Source organism: Prionailurus viverrinus, chromosome C1 (genome assembly GCF_022837055.1).
Source record: "Prionailurus viverrinus isolate Anna chromosome C1, UM_Priviv_1.0, whole genome shotgun sequence".
Classification (NCBI taxonomy): Eukaryota; Metazoa; Chordata; class Mammalia; order Carnivora; family Felidae; genus Prionailurus; species Prionailurus viverrinus.
In genome coordinates, this window is record NC_062568.1 from 203698056 (window position 1) to 203719324 (window position 21269).

Sequence of the window (21269 nt, forward strand, 5' to 3'; positions counted from 1 at the left end):
GCACCCCGACAGAGCTGGGGCTCTCATGCTTCTCCGCAGAGCCCCCCGCTTTGCGGCCGAGCCCCAGGCAGACACGGGCCCCACTGATGGGATAAGGAGCTGGAAACACTCCCCGTAACAACGCACACTTAGCAGAGGGGTGCGATGCCTGCCAGAGGAGGCGGCCAGAACCTGAGTTTTGCTGGCCAGAACGGAAGCACGTTGACCAGTCTGGGCACGGGGAGAGCGGGAACAGAGGTGGTTGGGTTCCCACTCCTGAAAAGTCCCAGAAACACCCAGAATGCTCGAGGCCAGTGCTCTGAGGCAAGGAAGACACAGCTGTCCACCCACGGGCACTGGAAAGACCTGGGAGGATGGGAACCTTGCTTCCCCCTGCACCCACTTCCTAGGTCTGCAGCGGGAAAGGCTTAGCAGCGGGGACCTCAGGGCCGGGAAAAGCCCTCCCCAGAGGGGACCTGGCGGCTACACCTTGTTCTGGCCTGGGCAGTTCTCACCACTAGGGGTCAGCATTGGACAGGAGACCCAGGAGGGGCCCAAGGGGGCCCTGACCTGCCACGGGTGCGGCCCTAAATATGTGTATTTTAAATCAAGACGGGTTTGGTTTCTTTGCGGACAGTGGCCTGGGAGTGTGGTGGATTTCATCCCTGCAGGTGGAGGAGAGGCTGTGGCCCCGGCTCAGCGGTCAACCTGAGCAGACAGCAGACCCCGCGCCCAGCCGCACCCTCTCCTCCGCCCACCCTGTCCCCCGCAGCACGTCGTGGGTGCCCCGGCTGCGTGGGGGGGTGGGGGTGGGGTGGGGTCTCACCATGGCCAGCTCGGCCTCCAGCTCCTTCATCCGGTTGTCCTTGAGGTCCAGCTGGGAGCGCAGCGCCGTGGCGTGGTCCGTGGCCTCCTTGGCTTGGCGCCGAAGCTCCCACTTCTCACGCTCCAGCAGGTCCTTCTCCTTAGCCAGGGCTTTGACGGCGTCCTCGCTCTCCTGTGGGGACGGAGCGCCAGGGGAGTTACAGCGGGGCTGCGGGACCGCCTCTCGGCCCACAGACACCCAGAGGGGGGCCCTGACCCCTGGACCAGAGGAAGGGGAGGGGAGGCGCTCTGGCTGAGCCACAGATTAGCGGGGGGGACTGGACACAGACAATCCGTCAGTAGATGCTCAGCGAACAGCGTTTCCACAAGAAGTGAGCAAATGAGCGTGACGGGTTAAGTCGTCTGACCTCGTCAAGTCTCCGTTGCTCCGTCTTTAAGAGGGGGACAGGGGGTCGACACCGCTTGTTTCAAGTTATAAAGATCAAATGACTTTACATGTGGGAAATACATGGCGTCTGGCAGAAGCCTGGGTCAGTAACGGGTGTGGGGCTTTGTTCTGTTGTTTGGTAATGTGTGTGTCCGAGGCACGGAGGGGCCCAGGAGACACCTGCAGCCCGGCTGCTCTGGCGGCCACGGGGTCCGGCAGCACCTCACGAGGTCACAGCCGATGACGGAGCAGGCCGAGCCCCTCAGCTCGCTGCTGGGTCTGGATGCAGCACCGTCCTCCGCCAGTGCCCCCGCCAGGAGCCGTTCTTCCCAGGGTGCAGTGGGAAGGGCCGTGCAGGGGCAAAGCCAGCAGGCGGGGAACACAATCAGGGAGCCTGACCTCCCAGGGCAAGAGCTGGTGTCAGAAGGCCAGGTGCCCCTCCCGAGAAGAAGGGTCCCAGCACAGAGCCCCGCCCATCCACCCAGCAAGGTCTTCTGATTCACCAGACCAGGAGCCACGCTCAAGGTCCCTGTGTGGCCTGGGGCACATCCTGCCTTGTTTAACAGCCCTGTCGCAGAAGGCCCGACTTCTAGATGGCCAGTGCCAAGGAGGCCGAGGGCTGTCCCCTTCTCTGGGGCTGTCATGGAGCTGGAGCTATGGCTTGTGGACAGAGTCCGGGTCAAATCCCAGCTCTGCCAGGACGAGCCGCGATGACTATCGGGCCTGGGCGCCCTGGTCTCTACCGCGGGGATAATACCACAGGTACTTTAGGGTGTTGTTCTGGGGACTGAATGAGACAATCCACGCGGGGAGCGCGGCACGGTGCGAGCACACGGCAGACCCTGCTCGACCGTCCTCTCTGAGCGGCCCTCCCTGACCACTCACCCGAGAGTAGCCCTGGGCTCCCTCCAACCTCCTGCCTGATACTGGTCATTCAACCCAGCCATATTCACGGATGCTGTCGGCAGGCATGAGCCAGACAAAAAATCCCTGCATCCCCGGGGCTCACAGAGAAAAGCCGTAGCGCGTGCACCGCGAGAGCAGGGATGTGCCATGTCGGTTTCCTGGCGTGTACCCGGGTCCCAGGACGGCAGCCCGGCCAGCAGCAGCGGGTGACAGATGCTGCCGAAGAAATGACGGCGTGCGTCCCGGCTGCTGGGACAGCTACAAAGGCCATCACCACGTGTCAGCCCTCGGGCGGGGTGTGAGCAGCCCCCCCCCCCCCCCCACCGCTTCCTAGTGCAGTCTGGAGGAGGGGGTGCGGGGGACGATCCCTCCCAGGACGGGTCGCCGGCACCTGCTTTAGGGTCAGGGTGCCCGGGTAGGAGTCTCAGCTCGGCCCCCTGCAGGCTGCAGAACACTGGCCGAGTTCTTCAACTTCCCCAAACCTCGGTCACCTCAGTTGTGAGGCAGTGGTGATACCACCTCCTAGGGTGACGGGACGCCCAGCAGAAACTGGCAATGCAAGACACAGACAGTGTATCGCGCGGTCACAGGGGAAGCTGTACTCTGACGTTCTGGAAGCAAGAGTCTCCGTGCAAGGAGGCATTCTACTGCTGGTCAGTCCTTTCTCTGTGGGGCTGGGTTCAGGTGGGGTCGGTGCAAACAGGTGACAGGCATGGCCCCCGGCACCCACCCGGACGGGGAGCTCCTCCCCTGCGGGCCGAGCTATGTCCTGGGCATCTGCCCCCAACACCCAGCCACAAGCCTCGATCATAGAAGCGTGTGGAAAATGAATAGCTGGTTAAGGACTGTCCCTTCAAACTGGCTGGTGTAACGAGGGGCTGCTTACAAAACATTCTTGAATCAGGAAGGTCCACTAGGACCCCGGGATCATTTTTGTCTCTGCGTCTCTTTGCAGTCACTGACTGCCCTGGTCGCGAGCAGACTGAGGGTTCCAGACTGGGGGGGGGGGAAAGGCCTCCAGGTGCTTTCCGTCTTGGTGAGGACTCGGACACCCACCCCCATGATCACATTCCCTGGCAGCAGGAGGGCGGGGCTCAGTCGCAAGTGACACGGAATGTTCCGGACACACGTCAGGCATGGTGCCTCCGTGTTTTAGGCAATTATATTTAAACCTGACAACCCCCCGTGAGGTGGGGAATTAGGACCATCCCTGTTTCACAGATGAGCGAGCTGAGGCCAGAGAAGTAGAACAGCTCCCCCCCCCCCCCCCCCCGCAACCTCCCCGAGAATGTGGTGGAGGTCTCGATCCTTGCTGGTAACTGAGGCAGGAAAGCAACTGAAAGGAAACCCGCCAGGGAGGTTGGAACCACACGGGGGTCAGGGTGGTCGGGCCTCAGATGGCAAGGCGGGAGCAGGGTCCCTCTGCTGGCATGTGAGGCTCACTGGACAGAAGGAGGAGGGGTGCAGTGAGAACGGTGCTTCAAGGGGACAAAGGCCTGTCTCGGAGGTGAAGAGGGCGGGATGAAGGCGGCCCGTCGTGACAACAGCCTCACTACCCAAGACGGCCCTGTGTCTGGCCCGTGGCCCCCAGCCTGCCCGCCCGACTTGCCGCGAGAACTTCCTCGGCTGGATTTATGGAGAGTCCCAAATCGCCCTCCAAACTGCACCGTGTGACGGGGCACGAGCATCAGGCACAACTTTCTGGGAGGCTGCGTTTCCGCGAACTTTCTGGGCAGACTCCAAACCCCTCATTTCTCAGCAGCCTGTGCCTGTGCTGACCCCAGTAGCTCAGAGAACGGGGGTCCTGCCCCCTGCTCCAGGTGAGGCCTGCAGGGGTCCTCAGGAGGAGCTGGGTGGGCCGTGGCAGGCTAAGTGGCAGGACCAAGGAGGGCGGGGCACCTAAAGGTTCCGTTAATCCTGTTCACGGGGACACTTACTTTGTGCATAAGATGCAACTTTTTTTTTTTTTAACCAGTTGCAAGGTCTTGGAAGAGACAATAAAATCAGGACTTGTGGTTTTAGCTTCTCCAAACCAGCTCTAAACAGGTGGCTTTGGGTCAGTCCCTGGACCCTTCATAGCCTCAGTCCTCCCGTCTGTAAAATGGGGTTGTGCCCAACAATGATTAAAGACCCACCACAATGTTGCTCTTCCACTGACAGGCTAGAAGTACAACTTGCTCCACACGACAAGGGTTAAGACACTAAGTTTTCTTTTAATTAGTGTTTTCCAAATTCCCTTTTCTGAATGAATCTGAAGGCTCTTGCCATTCCGTAAGAGTGACGCTCGGTGCTGAGCTGTGGCCATCTATGGCTGCCCGTGGCTGGCTTCGGGTTACTCAGCAGCTTCAACCCTACCCCCCCATTGCTGGCTGGACTTAGGGGGGTGCCCCCAGGTACCTGCGACTTAAAAAAAGTCACGGCACGGACCTGGCGGAAGGTGGCTCTCTGTGGAGATTTTATTTTCAAGGAAAAGCACGTCTCTAAAATGTGATGACCCACTGAAAGACGGGAGCGATGTTGGCTATTAAGCCCCAGGATGGTCACACTGCCGCTGAAATGCTCAGCACAGCACCCATGGCTCACGAGGGCAGCTGGGACCTCTTCTCTGTGGTCTGCCTTGGGTTGCTCTGTAAACAGTTAATAGCGGAAATAACTCGGGTCTGTCCAAACTCCTACGCACCCCGCAGAGCCCCACTCCTAGGTCACCTCCTCCGAGAAGCCTTACGAGCCTCTCTCCCTGCAGGCAGAATTTCTTGCTGTCGCCCCGGCTCTCTCTTCACGCTTTTGTTGTGGTATCATTTGTAAGGCGCCTGGCGAGTATTTACTGAGCACTTACCGGAAGCCAGATGCCATGCTGGGTGCCCGGCATGGCGTCTCCATCACAGCCGCACGAGGTCTGAGGCTGCGAAGGTTAGGTGAGATGCCCAAGGGCACGCCCACAGGGGGCTGGGATCTGAATTCGGGCCACCCAGAATCCACAGTCCTCACTGACACTGGCTGGGCTGTCCTGTCCGGGCTTGTCTGCCCGGGAGGCACGGAGGCCCCCCAACTAGGGGCTGTGCCCATTTCTTCTCCGGGCCCGGGCCAGACATATTGCAGGCCTCATCAGGCGACCACAGGTGACACGGGCAGTGAGTGTGTGTGCTCGGGGATTAGAGAAGCCAGACCCCTTGCTAGGCAGAGAAGGCAGCCTGCAGGCAGTGGTAGGTGAGGGTGCTGGTGTCTACAGGGGGAGGGGAGGGAGCTGGTATCTGGGAGGGGGGAGGGGAGGAAGCTGGTGTCTGGGAGGGGGAGGGGAGGAAGCTGGTGTCTGGGAGGGGGAGGGGAGGAAGCTGGTGTCTGGGAGGGGGAGGGGAGGAGGGGGAGGGGAGGAAGCTGGTGTCTGGGAGGGAGAAGGGGGCGGGGAGGAAGGGGAGGGGCAAAAGGGGGAAGAAGCTGGTGTCTGGGAGGGGGCGCCAAGGAAGGGGGAGGGGGGCAGGGGGGAGGGGCGGGCCCCACCTTGCGGTGCTGCTCGTAGTTGCGGATGAAGTCGCGCAGCTGCTCCTCGCGGCTCTCCAGCGTGGCGTACAGCTGCTGCATCTGGCTCACCAGGTCCGTCTTCTCGCCCTTTAGGCGCTTCCGGTCGGCTTTCATGGCTGCGGGGCAGAAGAGCTAGTGAGTGCCAGAGTCTAGCCGGCCGTCGGCCCGATGGGGAGAAGGGGCACTGCCTCTATCCTCTAAGAGATGAGAAAACGGGGTTCAGGAAGGCGACGTTTCTCTCCCACGCGCCCCTGTCCCTTAGTGGCATTCCCGGGATTCGAACCTGGGCCGCCTGTCTCTAGAACCTGTTCTCACCTCTCAGTTTTACTGATCCAGCCGGGGCAGCAAGTCCTGGACTGAGCATCTCTCCCAGCCCTGAACCGAAGGGGTCTCCAGGGTGAGGGGGCTGGAGGCCCGGTGAGCGCCCGTGGCCGGGGAAGCTGATGGCGCCCCGACTCCGGGCTGAAGGAGCCCCCCACGGTCCATTCTGAGCCCCCAGGAAGACTCAGCCCAGCACCATAGTCCATCATCTGCCCCGTTTCCTCCACAGGAGAAGCACTTGATTAAAAACACGCAGCAAGAAATGACACGGAAAGTGTGCGTAACAGCCAGAAATACAGATAGGTCAGACTTCGTCAAAACATAAAACTTCTGTGCTTCAAAGGCCACCACAAAGAGAGTAAAAAGGCAACGCAGGAAATGGGAGAAAGTACTTGCAGACCGCGTGTCTGATAAGGGCCTTACGTGCAGAATATATAAAGAGCTCTTACAACTCAATAATAAGAAGACAGCCCAAGTAAAAACTAGGCAAAGGATCTGAACAGACATTTCTCCAAGAAATGGCCAATAAGGACAGGAAAAGGGTCTTGACCTCATTAGTCCACAGGGAACTGCGGATCACAGCCACAAAGACACACCCCTTCACACTCACTAGCATGGCCACAAATAAACAAGACGGACTCAAGGGTTGACATGGATGTGGGGATGGATACTAGGACACCTTGCACACCGCCGACGGGGACGGATGGAAACGGTGCAGCCACGGTGGAAGGCAGCCTGACGGTTCTGCAAGTGATTCCACACAGAGTTGCCCTGCGGTCCGGCAACCCACGCCTAGGCACACGCCCAAGAGAGAGGAAAACATGCGTCCACACAAACGCTCATACGCAAACGTTTCCGGCAGCATGGGTCGCAGAAGCCACAAGGTGAAAACCAACTCAAATGGCCAGCAACTGATGAAGGAGTTAAAAACCCAAACACGCGGTGCGGTGACGCATACAATGGAACGCTATCTGACAGTGGAAAGGGGTACCGTTTCATGCCACAACGCGGATCAACTCTGAACAGTCTGCTAAGTGAAAGAAGCCGGTCGCCGATGTATGATTCCATATGCCGTATGAACGGTCCCCAGTAGGGAAATCTACGGAGACAGGATGCAGGCAAGTGGCTGCTGAGGGCTGGGGGAGGGGTGGATGGCGGGGGGCGGGGGTGTGTGGATATAGGGGTGGTATTTGGAGGGCCTGGGGTTTCTTTCTGAGATGATGAAAATGTTCTAATGTTGACTGTGGTGACGGATAAGCAGTCTGTGAATATACTAAAAACCACTGAATTGTACATTGTAAACGGTGAATTGTATGATATGTGAATTATATCTTAATAAAGCTCTCTCTCTCTCTCGTACACACACACACACACACACACACACACACACACAGGGCCATGAGCTCTAAGCAACCTCCTGGCAGGCAGCGTGACTCTTTGCTCCCTGCAGACCCCCTCTCACACCGCTGGCTTTTTGGCAAATGGAGAGAGTAGCTGTGGTCAGGGGGCGCTGTGGCTGCAGAGTGGGCTCCACTGCCTTGTCCCAGCGCCCCCAGAAGTCTGTTCTGTCCTGTCCCTGGAGAGAACACCAAGCAGAGTTGCGCAGATGGTACGGAGGAGGGTAAAGCCACTCCGTGGCTCCGGAGGGCTCTCAGGCTCCTTGGCCTGAGAAGGCACAGAGTAGTTAAGTCATTTGCCCAAAGTCACACAGCCATGTCTGACCTGAAAGCCGACACAGGTGACCCCACGTTATGCTGTCCCTACAGCGGAGCCTCCAAGACCTGGAGGGTCCCGGCCCCATGGCTAGTTGAGGCCAGTGATATGGGGCAGACCATGGCTGTGACACCCCATCTCGTCCTGGACATCCAACTCTGCAAACTCGGCTTGCCAATACGGGAGTCTGGGCCGCCAGGTGTGACGTAAGGACCGAGGATGCCGGGCTCCTGGCCCAGTGCTCGACATAAGCTGATATCCTTCTGGCCCTGAGGGGACTTCCTTCATCCTCCTGTGCTTTGCTCCCCCAACCCCCAAGCTGGGTAGAACAGGGACCGTGGGGAGACCCATGCGGTGGGGGCCCTGGGTCTTGGGCGGCCCTTTAAGTTCCAGCTTTCAACTCCCCTCAGTCCTGCAGCTGGACCCGTCTTCTTCGTGGCAGCTTGGTGGGGCAGCGTCGATCATCAGGGCCGGAGCTCCAGGCCTGCAGGGCTGGGCTGGGACCTTAGAGGACAGGGACAGTGGAGAGCATGGTGAGAGAGCTCATCTCCTCTCTCTCCAGTCAGGCTGGGGGTGGCCAGGGTAGGAGTAGGAGGGAGGGGGGCAGGGCTGCGCTAGTTTTCTGTTAGGGTGCAGGGTATAGGTTAACGGTGAGCTTCACGTGAAGAAAACCCAACATCTAAAGACGTAAGTGGGTCAGAAGGAATCTTACACAAGAGCCCAGGCTCAGCGGCCCCTGAGAACTGGGAAATTTCCATCTGCGTTCTCATCAGACCCTAGATCCTGGCTGTACTCCCTCCTGTGACAGAGGCGGGTGGGAGGAAACCGAGGCCACACAGCCGGCAAATGGCAGAGCTGACTCAGGTGGGTTTCAGACTGCCGAGGGGAGTGGCTCCCAGGGGCTGCGGCTGGGGGCAGCTGACCCGGACAAAGTCACCACTGTGGGACCCTCCACCCCAGGGTCTGAGAAGGTCTCACGGACTCCCCTGGGGAGCATGCCTCTGCCCTTGGTTGGAAATTAATCCCCCTGGGGCTCCGATTTGCCTCTTCCGTTAGCCTTGTCTGGATGGAAACCAAATTCCAGACTCTGCTCTTGGCAACTGGAGGCTCTGGGAGGGATGCCACCCCCTTCCTCCACAGCATTGCTGGGCCTTCCTTCACTTTTGCCAAAACACCTTGGGGAGGGGCGACGTGGCAGCCTGCCGCTGGCCTCCACGGTGCTCCCTCCACTCTACCCCTGCGCCACCGTGTACAGGAGCAGCCGTGTGGGCCCCCGTTCTGTCCCCCAGCAAAGGGGTGTGTGCACCTGTGTCTCTGTGTGTCAGTGGCAGGGAGCTACGCCTCCCCTATCTGACCGGGGGCTCCTGAGAGCAAGGACTGGATCTCCACCTTCAGATTAGTAGCTCCTCCTCAAGGGGAAACCGCGAGCTCCCTTGAACTACTGATCAGGCATGTTCTGTGTGCCAGTCTCCCTGCCTGCTGCTGCTGGGGGGACAGGGCTGAAAAAGACACGCCCCTACCTCCTGGGAGGTTGCCAGTGTGACGGAGGAGACGACCCCTGCACACGTGGATGACGCGAGACCCCATCCACCCGCCTCCTTACCAAGGGAACCCCAATTTTGTTTGCGCCCCACTAAAACACTCAACGTGCCATGCTCCCCTGCAACTTGAGGGGCCATGTGTCCAGTTGTGGCTACTAAGACGTGCCCAGGAGCCTACTGGGAAAACCCGTTTTCTTTATAGTACAAGGTCACAGTGTTTGGGGGACTTCCCATGACGTGCACCCCAACACATTCCTAACAGACACGTCAGGGCGGGCTGTGAGAGGTGCCACCACCCCCACCATAATAACCTTTGCTGCCTGGTTCCTTCGCACGAGCTCTCCCCGGGAACCCCTGCTCTGCGGATTCTGGGGGCACGGCGGGGGCGGCGGCTGGACGCTGCCCAGCTGAGGACTGAGACACATGAAAGCCGGATCTCTGGGCAGGAATGCCGGGTGCAGATCCCTTTGAAACGGAGCTTCGGCACCTCTGGAGCCACAGTGTGAACAAAGCAGATGCCGAGCGGTCTGCCACAGCCTCTCGGAAGCACACACGACCGTGACCGACTCACGGGAACTCCTCGCAGAAGCAGGACCTGGGAGCAGGCACCTGTGTGTGTGTGTGTGTGTGTGTGTGTGTGTGTGTGTGTGCGCGCGCGCGCGCGTGCGCGTCCCCATCGGGCCTGACTGTCCCCGGGTCTCCAGATGCTGGGTCGCTGCCGTCAGACGGGGCTCCCTGAAGGGTGTCACTGGCATTGTAACTCTTTTAAGAAAACAAGAAGATCGGGGGCGCCTGGGTGGCTCAGAAGGTTAAGCGCCCAACTTCGGCTCAGGTCATGATCTCGCGGTTCCTGAGTTCAAGTCGCGCACTGCGCTCTGTGCTGACAGCTCGGAGCCTGGAGCCTGCCTCGGATTCTGTGCCTCCCTCTCTCTCTGCCCCTCCCCCCTTGTTCTCTCTCTCTCTCAAATAAATAAACATTAAAAAGAAGACAAGAAGATCAGCACGACGGGTCCCCAAGAAAGAATTTAAGTTACTAATTTACACAGCTATGAAAACTATGCAATGGGGTGCCTCCTTCTTCCCTTTGCCACAGGTCTGCTGTTATCCCTCCTTCCAAACCGCATTTTGGCGCTCTCCAAATGTTGCTACTAAGGCAGGAGTAGCAGGGTGGGGTCTGTGACACCTGACCTTCTTGGTGACCAGCCTCCTGCCTCGGCCCAAAGCTCCCGGGCGCTCACTTCACCTTCCCAGGCATCCAGCTTCAGCCAGGCGTGTCCCATTCCAGGAGCCAGGCCACCGGAACCACTGCCATGGTGACGGGTGATGTCATGCCCGGCGGGCCCTGTGGGGTCACCGTGGGAGACCAGCTCAGCTCCCGGGAATGTGGGGATTCCGAGGGGGGGGAGGGAGGGACTTGTTTTTCTAACTCAGAGGAGGCCGAGTGCCTGCAGGGGGGTGACCAGGGGCCCGGCTCTGGCCCCGTGAAGATAGAGCATCTCTGGGGATGTCATCCTCTCAAGCTTCTGCCGTGGCCTTTCCGCAGCAGACCCCGTCTTCCTCTCCTGGCTTAGGGGACCACAGCTCCTCACTGACCTCACAGCTGCTGCAAACGCACCACCGGCAGGGGGAGGACCCGTCCCCTTCATTGCCGCCACGGGTGACAGACCCTCAGCGGCAATGCCCAGGCATAGGGAGGCCTCCGCCAACAAGCAAGGGAACCGGACAGGCTAATCCGTGGCGTTTGAGCCTCTAGCGGCTGTGTGCCTGGAGGGCAAGGGATTCTACAGGGCGCTTTTGAGCCCCAGGGGACTTCTGCTTACCCCCCAAGGCAGAGTGCGCAGGGAGAACCTTGCTGGGGAGGGAGGAGCCAGGCTCCCAGCCTTCCCCTCTCTGAGCCTCAACCGTGCCCCCACCATGAGTGTGCTGGATGGACCCTGTGAGCCTCCTCTGGCTTTGGAGGGCCGAGAAGGCATCACCTCCACCACTGCTCCCCACAGAGGTGTCCAGGGCCTTGGCCAGCACCACACGGCGGGGCAGAACGGGCATCAGTCTGGCGTCAGAGGACCTGGGTTCTGTCCCTGGCTCTGAGCCCCTGAGCAAGTCACTACCCTCCCCCAAGTCTCGCTTTCCTAGGTATTAAAACGGTTCCCGTGCGCCAGGCCCTGCTCCGAGCCCCCGATGCGTTCTTGCCACTCGGCCACCACAACCACTGTGTGAAGTCGTTCCAGGTCCCAGCATGGGGCAGGAGGCACCCCGGGAGAGTGAGGAGCCGGGTCAGGGAGTGAGTGGCAGTGCCCGTCTGGCCCCACACCCACCTACCCTCTCCCCTCCCCCTCCCCCCCTGGGGTCCCCTGCTGCCTCCAAAATCACCGACCCCAACCAACCCCGCAGGGTCCCGTTGGCCTCGCCTGCTCCTCAGGACCTTGTGCAGGGGTGGGGCTGGGGGGCTGGGGTGTGTGTGTGTAGAGGGGAGGGGGCACTTGCCTTGTGGAGGAGGAAACTGAGGTTCGAAGGGCTAACTTACTCTCCAGGGCCCTCACAGCTCAAGTACCGGATCCCGGACTTGCTCTCTGCCGTCTGACCTGGAACCCCTCACTCCCCTGCCTTAACCTACTGTGAAAGCACGTCGCCGGAAACAGCAGGACCTGCATCGAAGCACAAAAACGCTGGATGATCCAGAAATCTGCGCCGGTCACTCCTGCCACGAGACGCTGTTTTTGCAGCTTACGGTCCCGAGGGGACCTTCTGAGGTTTCCATCAACAGCGGTCTGACATTCTTGTGTGCACCCCATGACTGCTCCGTGGCCGCTGGTGGTGTGCGTGCGTGTGTGCGCGCGTGCGTGCAAGCCACGGCTCTCAAGGAATCCTCCCCCGGCCCCCCTCCACAGCTTGCCCAAGACACAGTCTCCTTCCACACGCCCAGATTTCCCATTAGTCTGGCCTCGGAAGACTGCAGGGCCTGGCTCTGGACGGTCCCAAACCAAGAGACCTTATGAAAATGTCCAGCCTGGTCAGTGCCCCCCCACCCACCCCCCCCTTCCCCCCTTCCTCTGGGCAAACAGGCTCTAAGGAAGGTGGGGACGGGGATGGTGGGCAGAGTCGGGTAAATTTCAGCCCAGGTATGATGATCCCAGCCACCGCCAGCAGGGGGCCCCCTTTCTTTTCCATTCAACACCCCCAACCAGTTGAACCTTCCGCATCCACAGATTCTGAGACAGGAGGGGTGGGCGGGCGGGGGCCACAAGAGCCTAGCAAACCGCTCTGGACAAACACACCCACCAAGATGGTCTCCCAAACAGGTCGCGGGAACAGAAGGCACAGCGCTGGGAGTACAGTCGATGGCATTGGAATAGCGTTGTGTGCTGACCGTACTCGGGTGGAAAAAAATTTTTTTAATGGAAAAACTTTAAAAAAAGAAAGAAGAAAGCAAAGCTCTTTTAGCTCAACTTCCCTTTACCGATGGGGAAACTGAGGCCCAGAGAGGGAAAGAGGATACCTGATATCACACAGCCAGCCAGCCCGGGTCTCCCGATTCTCAGACCAACGCCGCTGGGCTAAAAGCATCAGCTTTGGAGTCGGCCTATCAGACTTTAATTAAGCCTCAGTTTCCCCATCTGTGGAATGAGGACTGAAAGTGTACCTACTTCTGCCCGACAGAGAACAGGTTTCCGTATCCGGAGTGACCCCGTCAGGTGCGGACCCTGAGCAGGTGGGGAGAAGAGAGCCTCAGAAAGACATGGTTCCGGATTCACGGAGCCTCGGATTCCAGTCCGGCTTTACCCCTTAACCAGCTTCCCCTCACGCGTAACGTCTCTGGGTGTTTCCTCACTCTGGGTGTTTCCTGAGCCCGTAAGCTGAGGGTGATAACTTGTATCTTGCGAGGCCCTATGTGACACTACCTGGCACCTGAATCCATAAGGTGTTCACTCAATGTTAGCACCTCCTCCTGTCTTCCGGCTCCCCATGGCTCCCAGGCCCCAGGAGGGCTCAGAAAATACTGGGTGACCTGACCAACAGGCTGAATTCTGGGAAAAGGGCCTGGGGAAGGGGCCCAGGGCAGGGGGAAGGGCGGGCACAGGGCAGGGAAGGAAGCAAAAGGCCTTCAGACTTATGGCCCCGGGACGGGCATGCCTGGGTTTATTTTGGTTCTTCCTGTTTGAAAGCTGAGCAAGGTGACTTCAGAACAGGTAGAGAGGTTAAGCAGGCTCTTGCCCTGTCGGGAGGCACTCGGGGAAGAAGGAGAACCCAGCACCTGCTGAGCCAGGCCTAGTCAGACACGCGCTTGGCTGTGTGGCCCAAGGTCTGACCTGGGTGTAGCTCTGCTCCTCGGGGACCCAAACCTCCTCTTTCTTCTCACTGCCAGGTCAAGTGGACTGACTGGCCAACTCAGCCAACGAGTGGCAGAATTGGCACTTGACCCTAGCACTTTGATATTCAGGTCTGCGATCTTTCCAGAGTCCCCACGGCTCCTGTCTCCAAGTACAGCAGCGTGGCCTTTCCAACCTGGAAAGATATTCCAAACGTCCGGAATACAGGTTCTTAATTCCCAATCCGGTGGCCACGCAGACATGACTAATCAACCACACTCTACAGGAATCTGGGTTGACTGGGGATGTCTGCCACGGCACAGGAGGGAAATGCAGATTTGCTCTGCCTCGGGTTGGGAGGTCAGATGCCATCACCGATTGATCAGAGCTGGCGTGTTTGAGGACGGCTGGGCGAGCCCTGTCTGGGTCAATGCAGTGCCAATACCGACTCCATTTAACTCCATTTAACCAAAAGAGAGAAGCCCGTCCATTCGCATCTGAGACGGTTGCACACAAACTGCCACCCACACACTCGATGGTGAGAGCACAATATTCCCTCAGTTTGGTCCAAGATACATGGGGGATTCCTGGGTCTACTTACATATTTTTATGTCCACTGGAAATATAAGATCCTTGGGGGCAGGGACCTGGCCTGCCTTGTTCACTACTGTATCTCCAGCATAGAACAGTGCCTGGCACATAGTAAGTGCTCAGTAAATACCCACCAACTTACTACTCATGAATGACAGAAGGGTGGCCTCCCTAGAGAACACTGGGACCTGCGCCACGGTCGTCACTGAGCTGTGTCCAATATTTCTTGCATCCTGGGGCCAGAGGTGATCTGGCTTTCCTTTGCGTGTCTCCTCTTGACCTCCACAGGTTTGACAGGGCAGGCTAATTTCCCTTGTGCCTCCTGACCGGCCCCTGAGCCCCGACTGCAGAGAGGCTGTGGCTCTCGCCGAACTGCCGTGGGCCCTGTGCGGCGTGTCCGTGGCCATTTCACGTCACCTGCCAGGCAGGATACAAGGACACTCAAGTGGACCACAGCTTCGGCTGCCCCAGGGCACCAGGAGTATTTAAGGTGCTCAGAGCTGGGGCCGGAGCCCAGACACTGCTCCCAGCACAGGCAACACCCAGTGTCTGGGAACGGGGTGACCTGGTTGTCCCACAAGGCTCCTTGATTTCAGCCTGCTCATGGCGGCATCCTCCCCGGGTCTTGAGGAGGCCACCCGCTCGTCAGCTGGGCTCCCCGTCCCCAACCCTGGGTGGCCCGCGGAGGCCACCAGGTTTGGATGGGCCAGGAGGCGTTGGAAACTGCGGCCATCCTTCCATTACGAGAGCCTGCTCCGAGTACCCACGTTCCGTGCACCTGGCCCGGGCCTTGCACTGGACTTTCCCCCGCGTCACACGAGCGTGCGATTCTGTCTCACAACTCGAGCAGAAAACCCCGCAACCGACCCCGCTTCTCTCTCCCGCCCTCCTTCTGTCTCTTCCTCCTTTTGGAGCAAAGAGGCTTAAAAGGACCGCCTGGGCTCGTGCCTCATTTCTCTCCTCCCACCCTCCCTGGCACCGCCTGGACTTCTCCCCCACCTGCTCTTCTCAAGGTCATCGTGACCTCCGTGCTGTGAACCCCACAGTCCTGTCTGTCACGCTCCATCGGCACCGGGGATCCCCTCTTCGTGTGCCCTTCCCGCCCCCTTCTCCTGGCTTCTTCTTCTGTCTCTGGCGGCTCCTTCTAGGTCTCTGCCGATTTCTCTGAGGATCGGGCCTCTAGGCAATAGGAACCTGTCCTTCTTTCCCATTGTGTCCTGGTGGCCCGTCCAGCCTCCCGGCTGTGCATCTCCAGCCTGGCCGTCGGCCCTGGAGCCCGCTCAGTGCCGAGAGCCTCCCCACACCACCGCCGGGGGTCTAACCACCTCCAACCCAGCACGTCTGAGACGGGGTCCACAGCCAGCCCCCCACACCCTGCGCCGCCTGGCCTCCTCGAACTCAATCCAGGGTGGCCTTAGCCTTCCAGTTCCTCCGGCCCCAAACTCCAGAATCTTCCTGAACTCCACTCCTCTCAGGCCCCACACCCAATTCCTCAACGAGCCACGTCAGCTTGACATGTTGCCAGAATCCGGCCACTTGTCACCACTCCTCAGTCACCACCCTGGCCCGTGTCACCACCATCCTGTGTCTGCATCGTGCAATAGCCTCCTGACTGGTCTCCCAACCCTTCGGTCCCCATCAGCTCAGCAGGGAGTAAGCAGTCCCTTTACGGGGCAAATCAGATCACATCACGACTTCCCTGCTCCTCTCCGACGGCTCCAGTCTCAAGGGTGAGCACGGAGTCCCTAGAATGGTCCAGAAGAGTCGCGTGTCTGTCCTCCCCTGCCTTCTCACCTCTCTGCCTTCCTCCCGCCCCCCGTAACCCCACTCCCACCCCACTGCTGCCACCTGGCTCCGTGCTGCTCCCGGTTCACGCGGGTCTGCTCCTGCCTCTGAATCTGCCCGGAATGTCCTCCTGCCCGCGTGACCCACTGCCTCCCAGGTCCTTCCTCAACCGTCACTCTCTCAGCAAAGCCCTCCCTGGACACCCTCCTCACCCCCTTCCCTGTCCGCTCTCCTCAGAGCTTAGCACCACCGACCGCTATGTATTCTGTGTGTGCTGAGGGGAGCACGTCCGCCTTTCTGGGAGGACCTCCCGGCCTTCTCTCCCTGCGAGACTTCGAGGAAGCTTCCGCCTGGCGTTCCAAAGCCCACAGCCCCCGCCTCTACCTGTGGTCTGGATGCGGGGGCCACGCTAGCTCCCTACCTCAAGCCGCGCCCTTCCTGCATTCTCCAGCTCAGGGGCTCAGGAGGGACCCCCCCCCCCCATCCCAGGGCGGAGAGCACAGTGGCACTCGGGGCCCTGCCAGGGTCCATCGGTCAGAGAGTAAGCACAGGCGGGCACCTAGAATGCATAGCAGGGGCAGCCATTCCGGGACTGAAGGGGGCCCAGCGCGGCCACACCTTCCAACTTTTCCAGAGATTTCCAAACTCTGGATTGTTGTAGTCTTTATGTCTTAAATGTCTCTTTTTTTTTTTTTTCCCCCAATATTGGCAATTAATCACGATACCCAACCGTGGCTGTGGGCCTCATGGGGGTGCTGGACCGTTGACCTGAGCAGGTGGCTATAGGAGATGGAACACAGCACGATGTGAGCCCACTGCAGCTCTGTAGAGTGAGACCAGGGACCAGGCTCTGCAGACAGAAACCTGGGGTTGAATCCCAGCTCCACTATTCACTAGCTGGGTGACATCGGGTAAGTTCCTTAACCTCTCTGTGCCTCTCCCCTCGTGCGTGAAGCGGAGATACCAGCTTCTATGTCATTCTGCTGTAGTGACCACTAAAGGAGAGCAAAAGCTCTAGATGCACCTCCGATGGCTTGGTCGGGCTCTGTCATTCTAGGTGACAGCCTCACAGAGGTCTCAGGGCAGACTGGGGGGTCTTGAGAGGAAGCGGGCACCCTGCCGGGAAGTTTGAGTAGAGGCTGCAAGCCGGCTGCGCAGAATGCTGTCTTGGAGCCTGAGCAGGGAAGAGGGGTGCATGGGGAGAGGGGTGCATGGGCTTTCTCGGTCTCCAGGATCTCTGTCTCAGGCTTAGATGTCAGAGGCTCCCGACCGGAAAACTTTAGATAGGAAGGGCGAGGCCAGCGAGGGCCTTAGACACAGAGCGCAAGAAATAAGAGGCACAGCGGGGGTCCTAGTTGGGGGTGGGGACACACTGTGGCCACCTGCAGCCCATCCCTCCGCTCTGGAATGACTCAGCGCTCACCTGGAAGCCCAGAGGGTGGCGGGCACCGGGGAGCCAGGCCCCCCACTTCCTGCCGAGGGAAATGGGAGGGCGGAGGCAGGGAGGGGGTGGTGTTTGTTTTCCAGCCTCCAAAGGCAAGTCCAGGAAATGTCCTCCTTCCTCCAAATTACCACTAAAAATAGGGGCAAGGGATGGGCCCGGAACACTGACATTCCCTAGTCCCAGGGGGGCGATTTCTGGAAACGCAGCATGGGCCATGGGCCTCACGCCCCACATGAGGACTATTTTTAGCGGCTCATGATGGTGCCTGAGGTCATTCTCAGGCAAGATAACGGCCCTGAGAGGAGGAGGAGGTGTGTGGCAGAGAATGGCTGCCAGACACGGAGGGAAGCCAGTGTGCTGTGCGGCCTTGGGGACTCACACACCCTCTCTGGGCTTTGGTGTCAGACTCTCAAGATGGTCCGTCGGGCCCTCTGGAACCCTCAGGAAGGAGGCCGCCTTTGGATCCCCGACGGTTTGGGAATCGGTCTCGCCTGGCTTCCCTCCACCAGAGATACAGCAAGGCTATTCAAGGTTAGATGCAGGTGGGAACCTGGCAGCTATGGTCAGCCTCCTCCTAGACAAGCTCAGGAGACGGGCAGGAGACCTCTCCAGAGTGCGGATCCTGGAGCCAGGCTGTCTGGGTTTAAAACCGGTCTCGTCACCGTCTAGAGGGGAGGTCTGGAGCGAGTCACATCAGCCTGGTTTTTCACATCTGTACAAGAGGGATAAAAACGGTTCCTCCCCACGCGTCCGGGCTCACCGAGGACCTGCACGGAAAAACTCACAACGGCGCCATCTGTAAAAGCCCCAAACTGGAAACCACGGGCACGGTCCCTTTGCAGAGGGGGTCCCTTTGCAGGGGTGAAGACTCGATCTAATGAGAACCAGCGAACGACGACCACCCCGCCACACGCAACATGACGACCCACGAGGACGGCACGCCAAGCCAGGGAAGCCGGACACAAGAGCCGCGTGGCTCCCTTCACGGCACACAAAGGCGGCAAAGTTAACGGACGTGGGGAGAAGTCAGGAAGAGGTTGTCCGCTGAGGGATACAGACAGGAAGGGGCCACGGGAGGACATTCAGGAAGCTACTGACGTACTGCCTCTTGATCTGGGTGCTGGTGTCACACATGTGTGCCCAGTTGGTGACGCTAAGCACCTGCCATTAAGCAGGTAAACCTGCACTTTGTATGTATGTTATTCTTTAATAAAAAGCTTTAGAAACAGCATCTACTTTGCAGGTCCGGTTTTACGTACGCGTCGCACTCAGAACTGTGCCTAGTGTGGGGGGGGAGCCCTCAGGAAGTATCCGCTCTTATCATCTGGGGTGGGGGGAGGTGGCCCCCATGCCACCAGGGGACACCCCATGACATGGGCAGGTCCAAGCGTGGGCGAGGAGAGCAGCTGCTGTGAATCTGCACTGTGAACCTGCAGGGCCTCTGGAGCTGGGGGAAAGAACGTGACCATGAACGTGAACTTGGGGTTGTCCTGGATTCAGAGTCTAGCTCCATCCCGCACAAAGACGGCACCTTCCGTGCAGGACCGCGGTGAGAATTCGGGGGAAGATTTCCGTGAAGGTGCCCAGACCGCGCACGAGCGAGGAAGGTCGGGGTGGGCGCCCCAGCCCCACGACGCTGATGATCACAACAGTGACAGCGGCTAATATTTGCTGCGTGTGTACTAGGGGCCGGGTATTGTCCTGTATGTTTTCACTAAATTTTCCCTTACGGCGATCCTGTGAGGTAGTTAGCATCAGTGATCCCCAGTTTACAAGTAAGGAAACTGAGGCAGGACGTGGCCCGGGAGCTCTGGCTCTGGGTCCCTGCCTTTAAGCTTGTCCAGGCGGGCAGTGCCCGGTGCCACATGGCCGCTGTGGATGCCGGCCTTGGCTGTGGGAGGAGCGGAGCCCGGTGGCCCCATCGCGTGAGGTCTTACGTGTCCTGCAAACCCCACGGCTCAGTCCTCCTGGGTCTACTGAGCCTCCTGGGTCACCTCACAGACGCAGAAAGGCTGCCGGGAAGCACAGGTCTTAGCCCAGGTGGGGCTCAGGGCAGGACATCAAAGGTTCGGGTCTTGCTCTGCCTGCCAGCAGCCATGTGTCTCTGGGGAACCGCGGGACGTCTCAGAGACTCCGCGTTCTCTGTGGAAGGGGTGTAACAAAACTCTGCCAACCTTCGGGACCGAGAAGCGTCTGAAGATGAGCTCTAGAATCCACAGGGAGCTTCAAAGGGGGCAAAGACAGCTGGTACCATGAAAGGTAACGGCTGGGGGCCCGCAGGTGCCCACCCGCGCGGTCCGGCGGGGAGAAGTCTGTCTATTTCTGCCATACGGTGTGGACCAGCCACGTGGCCACGGATCCGCGCCACGTTCCCAGATCAGCTCTTGCAGCCACGAGACACGTTCTGATCATCTTTTACCTGCCTCCTGGGAGGCTCTCTGCAATTGGCAGGGGAAGAAAGGGGCGCCTCTTCATCGGCTCCCCGAAGCCTTGGCAGCAACGATTATTCTTTTTAAGCTTTGCTGTCGGGTCTCTGAACTCCCCCCGTTCGAGGAGGAGCGTGAAGTCGACAGCGGTGTGGCCGTGAGAGATCACGAGAATGAGTGTCGTCCTCTCTGCCAGCCCCGGCTTCCGTGGTGCAGCCGGAAACTGGAGACCCCCCCCCCCCCAGCCACCCCATCTCCGTGCAATATGGCGAGTTCTTGCTACCGACTTGGCCAGGGCCCCAGGCTACCTGACGCCACGGGGCACGCGGGTTTTATGGAAGTCTGCTGTAATTAAGAGCTCTATAAAATATTTAGACCGCCATGCCCAGATATATTAATGATTATACGTTTAAATGTTAATGGGCGTAATTAGCTGAAAGATTAGCCAAGCCTGTCACTAAATATACATTCAGGACTGATAAACTCTCGTGTTGTAAAATTATAGGTGTGAACAGCCATACGCATGTAGCCGTCTCGGACTTTGCCTTATTGGAAAGACGCTCAAAGGGTTGCCCAGAAAAGGGAGGGGAGTTAGCAGGCTGGGCAAGAGGCTGGGGGGGGGTCAGAGGGGGAGAACCCTAAAGACTCCATAGGGTCCTTGGAAGTTGTGAAGATCAAGTGGGTTAGTAAATATGAAACCTTGCATGCCTCCATGGATGGAGAACTCACTATTAGGAACAGCTCTAATGATCAGGTCTCAGAGGCTGGCTCATATAAATGGTTTATAGGGGTGACACAGGAGTCTCCCCCAGGATACTAAGAGGTGTTTTTTACTTTTTTACATGTTTGTTTATTTTTGAGAGAGAGTGCGAGCGGGGGAGGTGCAGAGAGACGGGGGGGGGGGTGGGGGGGGGTGGGACAGAGGATCTGAAGCAGCCTCCATGCGGCCAGCAGAGAGCCCGACGTGGGGCTTAAACTCACGGACCGTGAGATCATGACCTGAGCCGACGTCAGACGCTCAACTGACTGAGCCACCCAGGCGCCCGGCCTAAGGGTTAAATTCAAGCGTGCAAGCCTAATGAGATCACAGTATCTGCAAATGTTGCTTTCAAACAATGTATCATCCCACAGGTCACGACCAAGACGAGCAGGACCTTGCTACGGCCTTCTTAATAGAGAGCCCTGTATTTGTTAATTCAGCAAAATCTTCCTGAGGGCTGACTGTGCGCTGGGCACTGGGCCTGCTGCTGGGAGCCTGGCTCGGCCAGACAGATGAGGTCTTTATTCTGCGGGGGGCGGTGTTGGAGCAAGGGAGATGTATGACAGATCAATTATTTAAATGCACGCTGAGGTCAGGCTGTGCAGGAAATAGCCAGGGAGTCCCTGGGGAGCTGTGCAGTGGGCGGTGCAGGCTGGGAGGGCCGGCCCTTCTAGAGGACGGAGAAGCCACCTAGGCCAAGAGTGGGGAAGACTGTTCTGGCAGGG

At 59.0% G+C, this 21269-nt stretch overlaps 1 protein-coding gene across 3 annotated transcripts in view; it reads right to left on the bottom strand.

Annotated features, from left to right (window-relative positions):
• KAZN (kazrin, periplakin interacting protein) overlaps positions 1-21269 on the bottom strand; it is a 165350-nt gene that overhangs the window by 64761 nt on the left and 79320 nt on the right. For all 3 annotated transcript variants that reach the window (XM_047869742.1, XM_047869741.1, XM_047869740.1), the window contains 2 exons: positions 5636-5772; positions 806-976 (listed from right to left, as the gene is read on the bottom strand). In XM_047869742.1, the coding sequence (XP_047725698.1) occupies positions 806-976; positions 5636-5772 (308 nt within the window). The remainder of the gene's footprint in view (positions 1-805; positions 977-5635; positions 5773-21269) is intronic.